Below are 16,935 nucleotides of genomic sequence, written 5' to 3' on the forward strand. Positions count from 1 at the left end.
GCGTCACACCAAGAAAAAAGGATCAGGTAAAGTTTATTTCACTGCTTATTGAGGTGGTCTACCTGATTACAACATAACAATTTATGAACTTTGTCCCAATTACAGCATTAAAAAAGACTGTTAGAAATGTTTAGAATGTAACCACACATACACATTAATTTGTAATGTAAATGTAAAATGACTCGTTCCACATCATTACAATCTATTGTGCAAAATGATCCATGGGACATGTAACTATCAGTTCTGGGTACATGACAGAATATGTGTTACAAAGTATATGCACAACATTTAATTCATTACAGATAAAAGCTTGTCCACTCTCAAAATACTGCTTGTGGTGAGAAACTAATCCACAGTGTAGTATGAAGTTCGGGTTTGGTTGGAAGCTGACTATCTTGGTTGTAAGTATGTACCATCCAGTGAATGTAATTATGAATTAAAGGTTTTAATATACTTATATATAATGTAACAGGAGGTCTATGTTTGTGCTATATGTAACACTTTTCTTTTCTAGTACAGGTATCCAACTATACGATTTACTCAGAAATGCTGTGTTACATAACTAACAAATAATCGACGAATATTTTGATATGTGTCATATCGTCTATCAGCTACGAAAAACGTAAAATTGCGAGGGGGGGGGGCCAAGTGTATACAACTCTTACCCATTTGTGCATTGACTTACAATGATGCACTATACTACAGGTCGTAAACTGTATTACATCAATATTGACTGATGACCTCAGATGCTAAGTCCCATAGTGCTCCGAGCCATTTGAACCATTACATCAATATTTATGTAATGACTTTAAACATGACGTCACACTGGTAGTACCTCTTAAAAAAAGTAGAAGAGGGAGTTGAATGTCACACGTACCGATACTATTTCGTAGAAAATAGTAGAAAGGAGAACGTCGAAAATAACAATATAGCGTTATTAGCTACTGGTAAAACGATAAGTCACGTACATAACAATGCCACAATACACGATATGAAGGGAAAAGCATAGAGCATTGGGGAATAGCAAACAGGCATATGTACATCTTCCTCCGTTGCGTTGTTGGGGACATTTCACGATAGTCAACAAGAACGTCCACAGTGATAGACTGTCAATGCCTTCCTCTTCAAAAATATAAGGCTTGCATTGACACTACTTTAGGCAAACACACCCACACTATTGTTTATTTACAAGAGACCAACTGCAACTAGTCATGGATCAAAGATATTAATGTACTTGCTGTCAGAGAATTTATGCATCACACAACTTCATGTGTAGTATCTGTATTGTTACAGCACATCGAAAAGTGTTTGTGGGAGATGTCAAGAATGTGACCAACGAACTGTTGTTAATGTTATGAGCTTCGTAGAAAGAATGATAACTAAGTTTGGTGCTAGTTGTGCCTATGGTCTAGGTGTGCTGTATCTTTTCAATATAATTGTCGTTGGGGATACCCAGTTGCTCATTAACGTAAAAAATCAGGTGAGTGTGTCTAAAAATATGCACCAAAATAGTAAAGTTAAAATATGTCGCTATGGAAAAAATGTCAGATGAAACGAGGTAGGTTTATGTGATGAAACAACTTGTTAGATTTATGTTAAGTTTTGTTTGGTATCGTTAACGGTCAGATTTTTCTCCTCGACACAACGCGTAAGTAAATGTCAAGATTGTTGTCTGCTCCGTGTGTGTAGATTGAGAACAGCCGAATTGAAAACGCATTCTAAATAACAAATTTTTGTCAGAGATGTAATATCTCGTAAACTTTTCGCCCTACAAGAATTTGATCATGTGGAAATTTAAGTAAAATATTTTTGTATACAATAGTTACAGGCTGGCTTCCAAGAATTTTATTGGATAGACTGCCTCGTACATGTAAGAGTACATGCAGTCTAATCTGTTCATTAAAAGTGCACGTGGATGACACACTTAGGTTATGCCCCATCGTGACAGTGTGCACAGAAAGATTTCTGGGATTTGTAAATGCCAGAAAATCCTCTGAAACGGATGAATTTTTATTTACGAATACTAATAATCTAAGTTTACTGTGTCAACTGAATTGCATTCGTATTCTTGTCTTCTGTTTGACTTTTACAGAAAAGTGCCCGAAAATCTTACAATCCTTGTATAAGACTTTTTAAAAAATGTTTTCACTTATTTGTAATTATTTATTATTGGACGTATAGCTTTATTTTTGATTACTGGATTTTAACAAGTAAATGTGTATTATTGTAGCTGTCGGACACACAAAGCAAAGCATGGGTATCTGATGGACTAACAGAGATGTTCGTTACTTTCCATCTCACAAACTGCCACCTTTTGACCTAAACAGATCTCAGGCTATGCTACAGATCAATCTGTCTCTACAGTTAAGATTTCGTGTAAACATTTGTATCATGCTTAAAACAGTGTTAGCAAGTGAGAAGCACATTTTGTGAAGATTTGGATTGGTAGCAGCCTAGCACATAATGTCCATTTAAGTTTCTCATTTTTCTTTCAGTTGTAAAAAGCTTTTAAAATTCCTAATTATTTCTTTTTTAGGGTGGCGACGTTTTGCAGGAAACAATTTCAGCAAATGTATCGGAAGACATAGTAATATTAGAATTCCAGCGCTCTGATGGAACACTCGTGACGCAGCTTGTTGACTTCAGGAATGTGAGTCTTGTGCTCTTCATGTGAAAACTAAATGAAAATAATTATTAGTTGTCATAAATTTCATGCTTCTCACTATTTTCATGTAATAGTGTCCAATAATAAAAAGAAAATTGAGAGTACATGCTTGTTCAACAGGATGTGCAAGTACTGAAGGCACTTGTATTGGGTGAAGAAGAACGTGGCCAAAGTCAGTATCAGGTTATGTGCTTTGTCAGACATTTTCACAAGGGAGACTTTATATCAGCAGATGCAATGGCTAAGCTTCGCCAGGTTTGTGGAAGTTATTTTATCCTGTTTTATTGTTATTGTAGAAATTTATCACTGGTATTTCTAACATTTTATGGGATTTTTCTTAAATACAGACTCACTGATTATTTTATTTATGACTTTTTTAAAATGATTTCATGCTAAAGTGTAATAGCTTCTGAGACTGTTCTATGGACTGAGAGAAGAGGCCACCACTTTCATTAAGAGCAGGCTCGTTCATCAATCTGCTAGTGTGAGCTGACTTACTCTCACGTCTCATCAGTGAGCAACTGGCAGGCTTTCATAGGGTAATGGTGGGGAAACATGAGGGGGGGGGGGGGAGAATTGAAACAAGGCAGCTGGGTGCAAGAAACAGTTGCCAACGAGTCTATTCTATGGTTTCTAATGTTAATTCTACAGAGGCATCACTGTACAGTGGCTGATTAATGTCTTTCATGGCAATTTTTTTGCCCCCCCCCCCCAAATTGACTGAAGCATTGATGAGAAATGACAATCAAATGAAACTTAAATTTCTTTTAGTTGAGTCTTTGTCTGTGGATCATTTCTTATGATGATATTTGACAGGTGATGTTTACTTAAAGCTTACATATATGTAGCAAAAATACATATATATCAATTTATGTATGATTGCATTTGTAGTCTGACTGTTATGTGTATTTGTTAGTTACATAAAGTACACACACATTTTATAGACTGTACTGTAGTTCCTTCTCTAGATTGTCATACAGATGACAAAATGGTAGATATCAAAATAGACGACAGAGGGATAGAGAAACAATTAAAATCGCTCAAAAGAAGAAAGGCCGCTGTACCTGATGGGATACCTGTTCGATTTTACACACAGTACGCGAAGGAACTTGCCCCCCCCCCCCCCTTCGTGCAGCGGTGTACTGTAGGTCTCTAGAAGAGCGTAGCGTTCCAAAGGATTGGAAAAGGGCACAGGTCATCCCCGTTTTCAAGAAGGGACGTCGAACAGATGTGCAAAACTATAGACCTATATCTCTAACGTTGATCAGTTGTAGAATTTTGGAACACATATTATGTTAGAGTATAATGACTTTTCTGGAGACTAGAAATCTACTCTGTAGGAATCAGCATCGGTTTAGAAAAAGACGGTCTTGTGAAAACCGGCTCGCGCTATTAGTCCACAAGACTCAAGAGGGCCATAGACATGGGTTCACAGGTAGATGCCCTGTTTCTTGACTTCCGCAAGGCGTTCGATACAGTTCCCCACAGTCGTTTAATGGACAAAGTAAGAGCATATGGACTATCAGACCAATTGTGTGATTGGGTTGTAGAGTTCCTAGACAACAGAACACAGCATGTCATTCTCAATGGCGAGAAGTCTTCCGAAGTAAGAGTGATCTCAGGTGTGCCGCAGGGGAGTGTCATAGGACCATTCCTATTCACAATATACATAAATGACCTTGTGGATGACATTGTAAGTTCACTGAGACTTTTTGCAGATGATGCTGTGGTGTATCGAGAGGTTGTAACAATGGAAAATTGTACTGAAATGCAGGAGGATCTGCAGCGAATTGACGCATGGTGCAGGGAATGGCAATTGAATCTCAATGTAGACAAGTGTAATGTGCTGTGAATACATAGAAAGATAGATGATCCTTTATCATTTAGCTACAAAATAGCAGGTCAGCAACTGGAAGCAGTTAATTCCGTAAATTATCTGGGAGTACGCATTAGGAGTGATTTAAAATGGAATGATCATATAAAGTTGATCGTCGGTAAAGCAGATGCCAGACAGAGATTCATTGGAAGAATCCTAAGGAAATGCAATCCGAAAACAAAGGAAGTAGGATACAGTATACTTGTTCGCCCACTGCTTGAATACTGCTCAGCAGTGTGGGATCCGTACCATATAGGGTTGGTAGAAGAGAGAGAGAAGATCCAACGGAGAGCAGCGCGCTTTGTTACAGGATCATTTAGTAATCGTGAAAGCGTTGTGGAGATGATAGATAAACTCCAGTGGAAGACTCTGCAGGAGAGATGCTCAGTAGCTCGGTACGGGCTTTTGTTTAGTTTCCAGAACATACCTTCACCGAAGTGTCAAGCAGTATATTGCTCCCTCCTACGTATATCTCGCAAAGAGACCAAGGGGATAAAGTCAGAGAGATTAGAGCCCACACAGAAGCATCCGACAATCCTTCTTTCCACGAACAATACGAGATTGGAATAGAAGGGAGAACCAATAGAGGTACTCAGGGTACCCTCTGCCACACACCGACAGGTGGCTTGCGGGGTATGGATGTAGATTTAGATGTAGAGACTTCAAATTCAGTATAGAATCTGATAGGGATATTTCCTTTCCCTGGAGCTTTGTTCTGTTTCAGTGATGTCAGCTGTTTCTCACAGCCACTGACACTAATAACTTCTTTCACTCGTCTTTTTAATGCTAAAGGGGATAAACTAAGACAGCTCTCCTGGAGGAAACATTCAAAAATGAAATTAAGCATTTCATTTTTTGCTTTGCTACCCTCGTTTGCTGTTCCTGTTTCATCCGCGAGTGGCTGGACAATAACTTTGTTGCCACTAACAGCCTTTACATATGACCAGAGTTTCTTAGGATTTTGTGAAAGATCATTTGACACTATTCTGCTGTGGAAGTCATTGAAGGCTCTCTTGACTGTTAAATAAGTTTCATTCAGCATCTCTCTATCTATAGTCCATTGTTTTGTTTTATACCTATTATGCAATAGTCTCTGTTTCTTTAAAAGCTGCATTACGGTGACTGCATACCACAATTAATTGTTCTGCTGATCAGATCCAGGCAACGAAGTCACTGTTCAAAGCTGCAGGCCCCCCTACAGGTCCAGAGGTTAGAATAGGCCGAGGTATTCCCACCCATCGTAAGAGGCAACTAAAAGGAGTCTCACAGGTTTTGGCCTTTATTGATGGTCCCTGTCACGTTTGTCCTCCATTTTTCAAAAGTTTCCCGAAGAGCAAGCATATTGGGGAAAACATGGTGCATCGTGTCCATCATGCACTGAGACCTGTCACATCCTTCGTCGACGTAGATTTGAACTTCCACTCATTCTCCAGTTGTTGGGTGAGGTCACACTCCTGGGTGCATTTTCCTCCATCCACTGTGCAGTATTGTTTCCTGCACTGATTATGATAATGGACCTGTTTGCTTGGTTGCACCTGATATCCAGCACGGTAGCCAGTCCATTGTGGTAGGGCCGCCATGCACCCTGTTGGCTGTTGTCCCCTGACCACATAGGGATCGCTCTGCTGATGCCTGTGCCGTTTACTCCCCATGTATGCAAAGGAGTAGATGAATGTCACCCTGGGGTATTGGGACTCCCGGCAATGGGCTTTGCTGCGGCTGGGTGGCGCATGTGGGGAGGGCCCCTGGTCGGAGAGGGTGGCATCAGAACGGATGACGCATGATGAAGAGTACCACATTATCACTTGCTGGTGATCACACACCAGCAGTCTCTAAACATTCCAAGTCTCAGTAAAACGCAAGAAAGTATGACCCTAAATCATTCCCCTCCCTAGCCACACCATGGGAGGAACACCAGGCTAAGGATGGCAGTGAAGCTTATTCGCCCCGGTACCTTGTATGTGTAAGAGTTGATAGGGAATATTTCATGACAATGAAGTCTCAGTTTTTTGCTGAGCATTTAGAGGTCAAGTTTGGGGAGGTGGAGGGCTTGTCAAAAATGAGATCTGGGTCAGTCTTGATAAAAACAGCATCCTCTGCCCAGTCACAGGCTTTACTCACTTCGGACAAGTTGGGGGATGTTTATGTTACAATCATGCCACATAAGAGCTTAAATATTGTCCTGGGTATTATATTCCTTCGGGGACCTTCTTTTGCAGTCTGACAACAAGCTGCGCGCGAGGTGTTCATTTTGTGCGGCGTGCCCATCGAGGTCCGAGAGATAATCAGGTGGCCACCGGTGCCTTCATCTAGGCCTTTGAGGGTGACACCTTATCCGAGAAGGTCAAGGTGATGGTCTACTAGTGTGATGTAAAGCACTATATCCCTCCCCCAATGCGGTGCTTCTAGTGTTGAAAGTTGAGCCATATGTCTTCCCGTTGCACTTCCAGCATCACATGTCAAGATTGTGGACGTCCATCACATCTCAAAACTCCATGTGCCCCACCTCCCATCTGTGTCAACTGCGGAGAGCATCATTCACCTTGCTTGCCAGATGGTAGGAATTTACAGAAAGAGAGGAAAATCATGGATACAAGACCCTGGACCGACTGACCTACACTGAGGCTAAGAGAAAATATGAGTGCCTACTTCCTGTGGCTGTGATCTCCTGGTACCCGCCGCGACAAGAACAGTTGTAGCCCCATCTGTTCCTTGAATTCCGGTCGGCTTTCAGAGTCAGAAGGCTACACCTGCCCCCTTGATGGTGGGGGGCAATTCCCCTCTTGTTGTTCCCGTACCACCCACCTTGGGAGCACTGGCCCCCCCCTCCCCCCAAACCATCGGGGGGGACACCAGTCACTACTTCCGAGCCAGAGAAGCGTAAGTCTTCTTCGGCTCCTCTCACGAGGAAGGGATCCCTTGGGTCATTCCCTTCCCAGGTTTTTGCTAGTGGGAAAGATGACGCCTGTCAATGGCTTAAGTGCCCAAAAGCAGCTGGTCATAAGGCTTCATGATCCTCCTCAGTTCCAGAGACTGAATCAGTGAAGCCCTCCCAGCCAGAGAAACCTAAGGAGCTGTGAGAAGGGATATTAGCAACTATAATCAAGTGTCAGGTGGAGTTTGTGTCTGTGTCCTAAACTCAGACTGTTGTGCAACTGTGCCCCTTCAAACCCCCTCTTGAAGCTGTGGCTGTCAGAATAAGAATGACCCAGGAAATAACTGTCTGCAATGTATATCATCCTCCAGGTGGTGCAGTACCTCTGAATGTATTAGCTGCACTGATTGATCAACTCCCTGACCCGTCCCTACTTTTGGGATATTTTAACGCCCATAACCCCTTGTGGGGTGGCACCATGCTTACTGGCCGAGGCAGAGATGTCGAAACTACACTGTCTCAGTTCGACCTCTGCATCTTAAATCCTGGGGCCGCCACACATTTCTCTGTGGCTCATGGTAGTTACTCAGCCATTGATTTATTCACTTGCAGGCCAGGACTTCTCCCTTCTATCCACTGGAGAGCACATGACAACCAGTATGGTACTGACCACTTCCCCATCTTCTTGTCACTGCCCCAGCATCAGGCCCATGGACGTTTGCCCAGATGGGCTTTAAACAAGGCAGACTGGGAAACTTTCCCCCACATGGTAACATTGATGTGATGGTTGAGAGGTTGACTACAACAATTGTTAATGTGGCGGAAAATGTGATTCCTCCGTATTTAACGTGCCCCTGGGGAAAGGCGATCTCTTGGTGGTCACTGAAAGTCGCTGAGACAACTAAGGAGCTTCGCCGAGCTCTACAGCAGCATAAGTGACACTCTTCCCTTGACCATCTCATAGTCCGTAAGCGGCTCCGTGACGGCATTTGCCAGCTTATCAAAAGACGGAAGCAGGAGTGTTGTGAGAGATACGTCTCAACCATTGGATGCCATATGTCACCTTCCCAAGTCTGGATGAAGATAATACGTCTTTTTGGATACTGGACCCCAACAGGTGTCCCTGGCATTAACATCAATTGCATGTTGTCACCAACGCAAACGTGATTGCTGGGCACTATGCTCGCGCCTCTGCATCAGAAAACTACACTCGGCCTTTCGCACCCTCAAACGGCGAATGATAGGGAAAGTTCTCTTGTTCACTACACTCCACAGTGAATCCTATAATGCCCCATTTACAGAGTGGTAGCTCCTCAGTGCCTTTGCACAGTGCCCTGAACACCGCCATGGGGTACACCTAGGCTGCAGTTTCACCTGGACCTTTCATATGGCACTAAGGACTCAGTTAAAATAGCGACTCTGCTGTCACGCCCTCTCGATTCTCAACATGTACCGAGGCCATGAAGTGATTCACACGATGCCTCAATGGCTGATGGTCACATTGGCTTTGCCTATGTTCATAGGGGACACACAGAACAGCACTCCTTGCCAGATGGCTGCAGTGTTTTCACTGCATAGCTGGCGGCCATATCTCATGCTTTTGAGCACATCTGCTCATGCCCAGGCGAGTCATTTCTCCTGTGTGCTGACTCCGAGCAGCCTACAAGCTATCGACCAGTGCTACACTCGTCATCCTTTGGTCGCAACCATAAGGAGCCCATCTGTGCCCTGGAAAGGTCCAGTCGTTCAGTGGTGTTTGTCTGGACCCCAGGTCAGGTCGGAATCCCAGGCAATAAACTTACCAACAGGCTGGCCAAACAGGCTATGCAAGAACTGTTTATGGAGATTGCCATCTCTGAAACTGACCTGCGTTCAGTATTACGCCTCAAGGTTTTGCAGATTTGGGGTACGGAATGACGTAACTTCAGTATGCACAAGAAGCTGCGTGTCATTAAGGAAACTACAAATGTTTGGAAGACCTCCGTGCATACCTCTCGCATGGACTCTGGTTCTCTGTCGGCTCCACATTGGCCATACATGGCTGACGCATGGTTACCTTCTCCATTGCGAGGACCCAACTGGGTGTCGCTGTGGCTCACAAATAATGATCGTCTTTTTCTTGCTGGACTGCCCACTTTCCGCCACTCTGCGGTGGACTTTTAACTTTTCCGGCACCCTGCCTTCGGTGTTGGGTGACAATGCCTCATCAGCAGCTTTAGTTTTACGTTTTATTTGTGAGGGTGCCTTTTATCATTTGCTCTAAGTTTTAGCACATGTACTTTGTCCATGTGTGTCCTTCACCCTATTGCTTTCAGGGAGGGGGTTTTAATGTGTTTCAGAGTGGCTGGCTTTTCCTTTTTATCCTCATGTTTAGCCAGCCATGGTAACCTGCTTTCTTGTTTTAACCTCTTGTACCTGTTTCTTACATCTTGTGGTTTTCTTGTCCCCTTTTGTCCATTAAGTGTTTGTTGCCCTTAAGTCATTGTTGTGGTTTTTCCTTTCATTCTGTTTTATGTTGTATCATTGTCGTATTCTCACCCTTGGGGCATAGTTTCCTTTGGAACAAGGGACTGATGACCTTGTAGTTTGGTCCCTTCCCCCCTCTTTTGAACAAACCAACTAATGCTGCAGGAAGGGTTGACTACCCGGTAAAAGCAACAGGCTCACTGTGGATAATATGCACACTGTTTCCTGTATAGTAGTTTCCACTGAGTATAGTCCGTTACCTATGATGGTGTAGAAAAAGTTCGCTATTAGGACACAGTGTGAGATAGTCATCCAAGACCGTCCCAAACTGATCATGGTCTGTGGTGGGCAGTGCCCTGCCTGGCTATAAAGAAAGGTTTTCAAACAGTTCAGCATTCAACACTGTAGATTGTTAATTTTACTGCGTCCAGATGGCATGCCATTGTTGGAGTGCCTAAAATTTGTATCTGAAGTAGAGTTCATTCAAAGTATTCTCCAGCTAAACACTAATCCTGCAATATACCCTTTATGCTGCCATCTGCACCTTGAGGTATGGTTTGGCCACCCCTCACATATAAATCTAGGAGTATTCTGCAATGTCTCTACACTTTGCGAGTAGATGAGTACAACCTTCATCAGAGGAGGACAGTTTTTCAACATTGCCTCCCATCTGGAAACTTGAGAGCTGTTTATGATGATTCACTGCCACATTTCTGTCTAAGACTTACTATATTTACTATTATGGAAGGGATGACTCGTTCAGTTGCAGGCAGGCACAATGGAAAGACTGTTGCACATTAAGCTTTCGGTGAAAGCCTTTACCAGAAAAGAATGCACACGCACACATTCATACAAGCAAGAACACCTCACACACACATGACCATTATCGCTAGCTGCTCAGGCCAGACAGAGACCAAAATGAAGTGTGTCAAGTGAGAAAAAAATCTGTAGTGGAGCAGAGAAGCAAGAGGGATAGCAGCATATGGGTGGGAGAAGGGAAGACAGTGCTGCCTTTGGGTACATGGTGCAGTGTTGTGAGGCTCTGGGGAGGGAGCGAAGGACAGAAAGGGAATGGAAAGGAGAGGAGTAGCATTGAAATCAGTCGTGTTGGGTTCAGCTGCATGTTGTGCAACGAGGTGGCCCAGTCCTGTCACAGGCTTATCCTACCCCATCAGAGGCTGGGCCACCTGTGAAAGCAACCTGGTGGAGTACTAGCCCTGATGCAGTCATTGCTTAGCTTTTTATATTAGTATGACTACCAACCAGCAATTCACCAGGATGAGTGTCTACTGCCAAACTGTGGTGAAGAGCCAACTAGATCATGCTGTGGCACAACTTGCAGCTGAACGTAACATGCTCGATTTCAACAGCTGCTTCACAACCCAGATCATCTGGATCCTCTTCTTTGCCACCAGCTTTTCTGAACTGCAAAATTGGGATTTACAATAACAATACATTTACCGATCCCGAAATCATCCCAGCCTCAATTTAAGGTAACAAACAATCCCCACACCCTCCTGTCAACAGCCCACTGTCCTATCACCTCCTCCAAACTCATATCCCCTCACCCCCAATGTGCACTGCTCTCTTCCCTTTCCCTGCTCCTCTCTCTTCTGTTCCTCTTTTTTCACTTCTCTCCCACCCCCAAAGCCTTCTTACACGGCACCGGGTAGCCTTGTCTGCCACCTCTAGCCTTTGAAAGCTCTGCCCAGCATCATTGTTTCCTCTTCTTACACCCCTGCTCTGCTGTCCCTCACCCTTCCCTGCACCACTACAGTTGTTGCTCCCATTTGATGCATTTCATTTTATCTGGCCTTAGCAACCAGAGATAGCAGTCATGTGTGTGAGGTGTGCTTGCTTGTGTAAATGCACGTGTGTGTTTCTTTTCTAATGAAGGCTTTGGCTAAAGGCTAAATGTGTAACAGTCTTTTCATGGCGTCTGGCTGCAACTCAAGTTATCTTTATTGTGAGTAACAATCTCTCCTTTCCGTAATTGTTGGTATTCCAACCTGGACTTCCCATTGTCTGACTTATTATATTTAGCAAGGAGAGAAATCTAATGATCGTAATATAACCTGAGTTTACATATGTGAGTTTCTTTCTGAATAGGTATGTGAGTAGATTCATCTGCATCACTTTTGTCATTAGCAGAAAGTAATTTAGAGTATCTACTTTTGAACAGATTAAATACAAACTTAAATTTCCAGAATGGTGTGACATTATGATGTTCGTATAAGAAATGTGTTATGTTAATGAGATGAAACAAATTTTTACCCCTGTTTCACAAATTTTATTATTGTTGTACAACCTAGTACATAACTGAGCTTATAACCTGAAACTTATGTCATACTGTAATAATAAAGTTTGGGAAACAAGGCTAAAAAGTGTTTTGTTTAGTTAATGCAGCATACAGTATTTCATCAAGAAGTCATAGTAGCATCAGTTAAAATAAGAAATGTAATTGTATACTTTCTCTGAACTTTCTATGAGAATTCACTTTATTTCATAGTCACTTAAGAACCATATTTTGTTAAGAGCTGTGTTAGGTGTTGAACAACACCACAGGAAATTTTTATTGTCTAAAAGTCATAATTTCGGTTTGATACTATCAACATAAATAAACAAAATGCAATCAGGACTTACCTGAACAGTTTATCCTCAACCCAACACTCTGCCACATGCCATAAAGTGGCTTTTGGTGTGTAGATGTTGTTGAAGAACCCTCAGTGTCAGCTAGGATTGACTTTGGATGTGATGAGAGCTTACTGGTGTGCTGAGTGAAAAAAAGAGATTTTCAAGCTATTGTAATGCATTGAGCAATGGTCATTTTCGTACCTTGTCATGCCATGGTGACAATATGGTAATGAGATTTCATATATGTTCCAACACACACACACACACACACACACAAAAGGAAATTTTACCTTCACTGAACCAGACATGTCCTCATTCTAACACCATTTGACTGCAGTTAGAACTTCATTTGACCTAAGTATTGATAATAACCAGTCAGCCGGTGTGGCTGAGCGCTTCTTGGCACTTCAGTCTGGAACCGCACGACCGCTACGGTCACAGGTTTGAATCCTGCCTCGGGCATGGATGTGTGTGATGTCCATAGGTTAGTTAGGTTTAAGTAGTTCTAAGTTCAAGGAGACTGATGACAGATGTTAAGTCCCATAGTGCTCAGAGCCATTTGAGCCATTTGGTAACAAACAGATGTAGGTCATTGGCATCCACTTGGAATGGGAAATATAGTGTTCCCACATCTGAGGCAGAAGACAGGGCTAACATTGTGAAATGCTAGGATGAGGGAGAAAAGAACCCACGACACTATAAATAAATAAATAATTGTAATGTCAGGTACTGTTAACTGCGTAATGATTTTGAGCTCACTATCTGTTCAGTACTTGTCTGAACTTCTTTAGACTTACTCTGTTTTTTTGATTATACTAAAATTAGATATAAATGTATCTGAGGGCTGATTGCATAAACCAGTTGATGGTAGATTAGCACAAAAAATGAACTCTTATCAAACTGAACTCAGATATCTGCACTGAATGAACATTAATCTAAGGTTATACTGCTTTGACCTAGGATCAGGTTCAACTGGGATATTTTTGTTGAACAACTGAAATTTGGATTTCATTTTGCACAAACAAAAGCCAAAAAGAAGTGAATAATAAATTATTCTTAACATTCCCACACTGCTGAAGTTAGAAATAATTTTTTCAGTCTTAAAGTCTATGCAAAGGAGAGTACCAGTGATGCAAGTATGAGCACATATGCGGTAAGAATTCTCGGAGATAATTTGTAATTAATGCAAAAAATTTAAAGGCTCTTCACGGACACTTAGTGATAGAGTAAGATAGGGACATATAAACTATTTGCAGTAAACAGTAGGTGTACAGGGTGAAAAGTATTTAAACCGACAAACTCTAGGTGGTTGTAGGGGACATCAAAACAAATATTTTTCCCTAATGTCATTTTTTCCTATGAGGATTATTTAAACTGGTAGAGGCGGTATTATGCTCTTCAGTTGTTAGAGGCCGTATTACCATCTTTAGTTGTTACACGGTGTATTACGCTCTTCACTTGTATAGGCAACTGCTGTCCACCACTGTAGTAGTGCATTGTCTCTGTTTACTAATGGAACGATACACCTAGAAGGAGTACACTGATATGGTTGGTGCGTACTACATAGCGCACCACAAAGGACGAGCTGCAGAGCGGGTTTATTAACAACAATATCTTAATCGCTGTATCCCGCATTATACAACCTTTGCTGCTGAGTACCAACGTCTGCGCGAGACCGGGTCATTTAGCAGATTACCTGGACAGGGACGCTGTCACATGGTAAGAACGCTGCAGTTTGAGGAAGCTGTCTTGCAGCATGTGGAGAGGGATCCCTCAATCAGCACTTGTGCAATTCCTCATATCATGGGGACCAATCAGACCAATGTAAGAACAGTCCTTCGACAGCAATTGTTACTTCCATTTCACGTAGAGCATGTCCACAACCTGGAACCAGTTGATTATCCACCCAGAGCACAGTTTTCACAGTGGTACCTGGAACAGTGTGAAATGCAGCCTACATTTCTATCCTCTGTGTTGTTTACCAATGAAGCAACGTTCGGACGTGATTGAGTCTTCAACATGCACAATTCGCATGTTTGGAGTGAGGATAACCCACATGCCACAGTTACTAGCGCTCATCAAGTGCGGTTCTTCGTTAATGTGTGGGTCGATGTTGTTGGGGATTGTTTAATTGGGCCGTATCTGCTACCTAGGCCATTAAATGGCAGGCACTATTACAATTTTCTCGCTAGAACATAGCCAGAATTGCTGGGAGACGTCCCGCTCCCTACAAGAAAACAAGGTGTCAATTCAAGGTGACGGGGCATGGGCACATTTCAGTCATCGGGTGCGTCTATTCCTGGACCGACGGTTCCCGGAAACGTAGATTGGCAGAGGTGGTCCTGTGCCATGGCCTGCTCGATCCCCAGATAGGTCCCCTCTGGACTTTTTTGAGTGGTGAGAGCTGTTTACGCAACTCCTGTTGCATCAGAAGAGGATCAGGTTGCCCGGATAGTAGCAGCAGCAGGAACAGTTCAGGATACTCCTGGGGTTTTTGCCCGTGTCAGACAGAACATGATCCGACGCTGTAACCTTTGTTTACCTGTCAATGGAGGAATTTTTGAAAATCTACTGTCATTGAAATTGGGTTGTGTTAATGTGTTGTCTCTTGGTCATAAAAAAAATGGAAATGTGTTTGTTGGTTTAATTAATTTGGCATCAGAGTAATCTTCCTCTACCGGTGTAAATACTCCTCATAGGAAAAAATGACATTATGGAAAAATATTTGTTTTGATGTCCCCTACAACATCCCAGAGTTTGTCAGTTTAAATATTTTTTACCCTGTATATGAAGTTTGATAGCAGCCAGTAATGGATCAATGTCTCTTACTGAAATGCTTGCTAGTCTTGGACAGCAGTAATTACACTGCAATTTGTGTTAATTCCGGGCAAATCAGTGATCACAAGAGCAAAAATTTAGGTACCAAATGTACAAAGACATTTAAAATCTACACACACGTTGATGAACACATACAGTACGGACGTTTTAGTCAGAAAAATCATATTTATTGACCAATAATGAAACAAAAGTATGTCTCACTAGGTCAGAGGTTGTGTGCTGGACTGTTTATCCAAAAGCCCAGGGCTCAATTGCAAGTTAGTACTTAAATTTTTCCCCTTGTTTCATTTATCACTTACAATTTCTCTAGCGATGTTTGTTACTATGAAAAATACGGGATCACGCTGTTTTTTGGAGTCCACATAAAGCTATAGGTCATGTCTAGATTGTTAAGTCTCTTCAAAATTACACTCCTGGAAATGGAAAAAAGAACACATTGACACTGGTGTGTCAGACCCACCATACTTGCTCCGGACACTGCGAGAGGGCTGTACAAGCAATGATCACACGCACGGCACAGCGGACACACCAGGAACCGCGGTGTTGGCCGTCGAATGGCGATAGCTGCGCAGCATTTGTGCACCGCCGCCGTCAGTGTCAGCCAGTTTGCCGTGGCATACGGAGCTCCATCGCAGTCTTTAACACTGGTAGCATGCGGCGACAGTGTGGACGTGAACCGTATGTGCAGTTGACGGACTTTGAGCGAGGGCGTATAGTGGGCATGCGGGAGGCCAGGTGGACGTACCACCGAATTGCTCAACACGTGGGGCGTGAGGTCTCCACAGTACATCGATGTTGTCGCCAGTGGTCGGCGGAAGGTGCACGTGCCCGTCGACCTGGGACCGGACCGCAGCGATGCACGGATGCACGCGAAGTCCGTAGGATCCTACGCAGTGCCATAGGGGATCGCACCGCCACTTCCCAGCAAATTAGGGACACTGTTGCTCCTGGGGTATCGGCAAGGACCATGAGCAACCGTCTCCATGAAGCTGGGCTACGGTCCCGCACACTGTTAGGCCGTCTTCCGCTCACGTCCCAACATCGTGCAGCCCGCCTCCAGTGGTGTCGCGACAGGCGTGAATGGAGGGACGAATGGAGACGTGTCGTCTTCAGCGATGAGAGTCGCTTCTGCCTTGGTGCCAATGATGGTCATATGTGTGTTTGGCACCGTGCAGGTGAGCGCCACAATCTGGACTGCATACGACCGAGGCACACAGGGCCAACACCCGGCATCATGTTGTGGGGAGCAATCTCCTACACTGGCCGTACACCTCTGGTGATCGTCGAGGGGACACTGAATAGTGCACGGTACATCCAAACCGTCATCGAACCCATCGTTCTACCATTCCTAGACCGGCAAGGGAACTTGCTGTTCCAACAGGACAATGCACGTCCGCATGTATCCCGTGCCACCCAACGTGCTCTAGAAGGTGTAAGTCAACTACCCTGGCCAGCAAGATCTCCGGATCTGTCCCCCATTGAGCATGTTTGGGACTGGATGAAGCGTCGTCTCACGCGGTCTGCACGTCCAGCACGAATGCTGGTCCAACTGAGGCGCCAGGTGGAAATAGCATGGCAAGC

The 16,935-nt window shown here is 43.5% G+C and overlaps 1 protein-coding gene across 1 annotated transcript in view; it reads left to right on the top strand.

Moving 5' to 3' along the window:
- The first annotated feature begins 827 nt into the window (after positions 1–827).
- Positions 828–16,935, top strand: part of LOC126278468 (out at first protein) — an 88,485-nt gene continuing 72,377 nt past the window's right edge. The window contains exons 1-3 of the mRNA XM_049978611.1: positions 828–1,480; positions 2,537–2,650; positions 2,786–2,920. Coding sequence (XP_049834568.1) covers positions 1,355–1,480; positions 2,537–2,650; positions 2,786–2,920 — 375 coding nt within the window. The 5' untranslated portion in view covers positions 828–1,354. The remainder of the gene's footprint in view (positions 1,481–2,536; positions 2,651–2,785; positions 2,921–16,935) is intronic.

Source organism: Schistocerca gregaria, chromosome 6 (genome assembly GCF_023897955.1).
Source record: "Schistocerca gregaria isolate iqSchGreg1 chromosome 6, iqSchGreg1.2, whole genome shotgun sequence".
NCBI classification, from domain to species: Eukaryota; Metazoa; Arthropoda; class Insecta; order Orthoptera; family Acrididae; genus Schistocerca; species Schistocerca gregaria.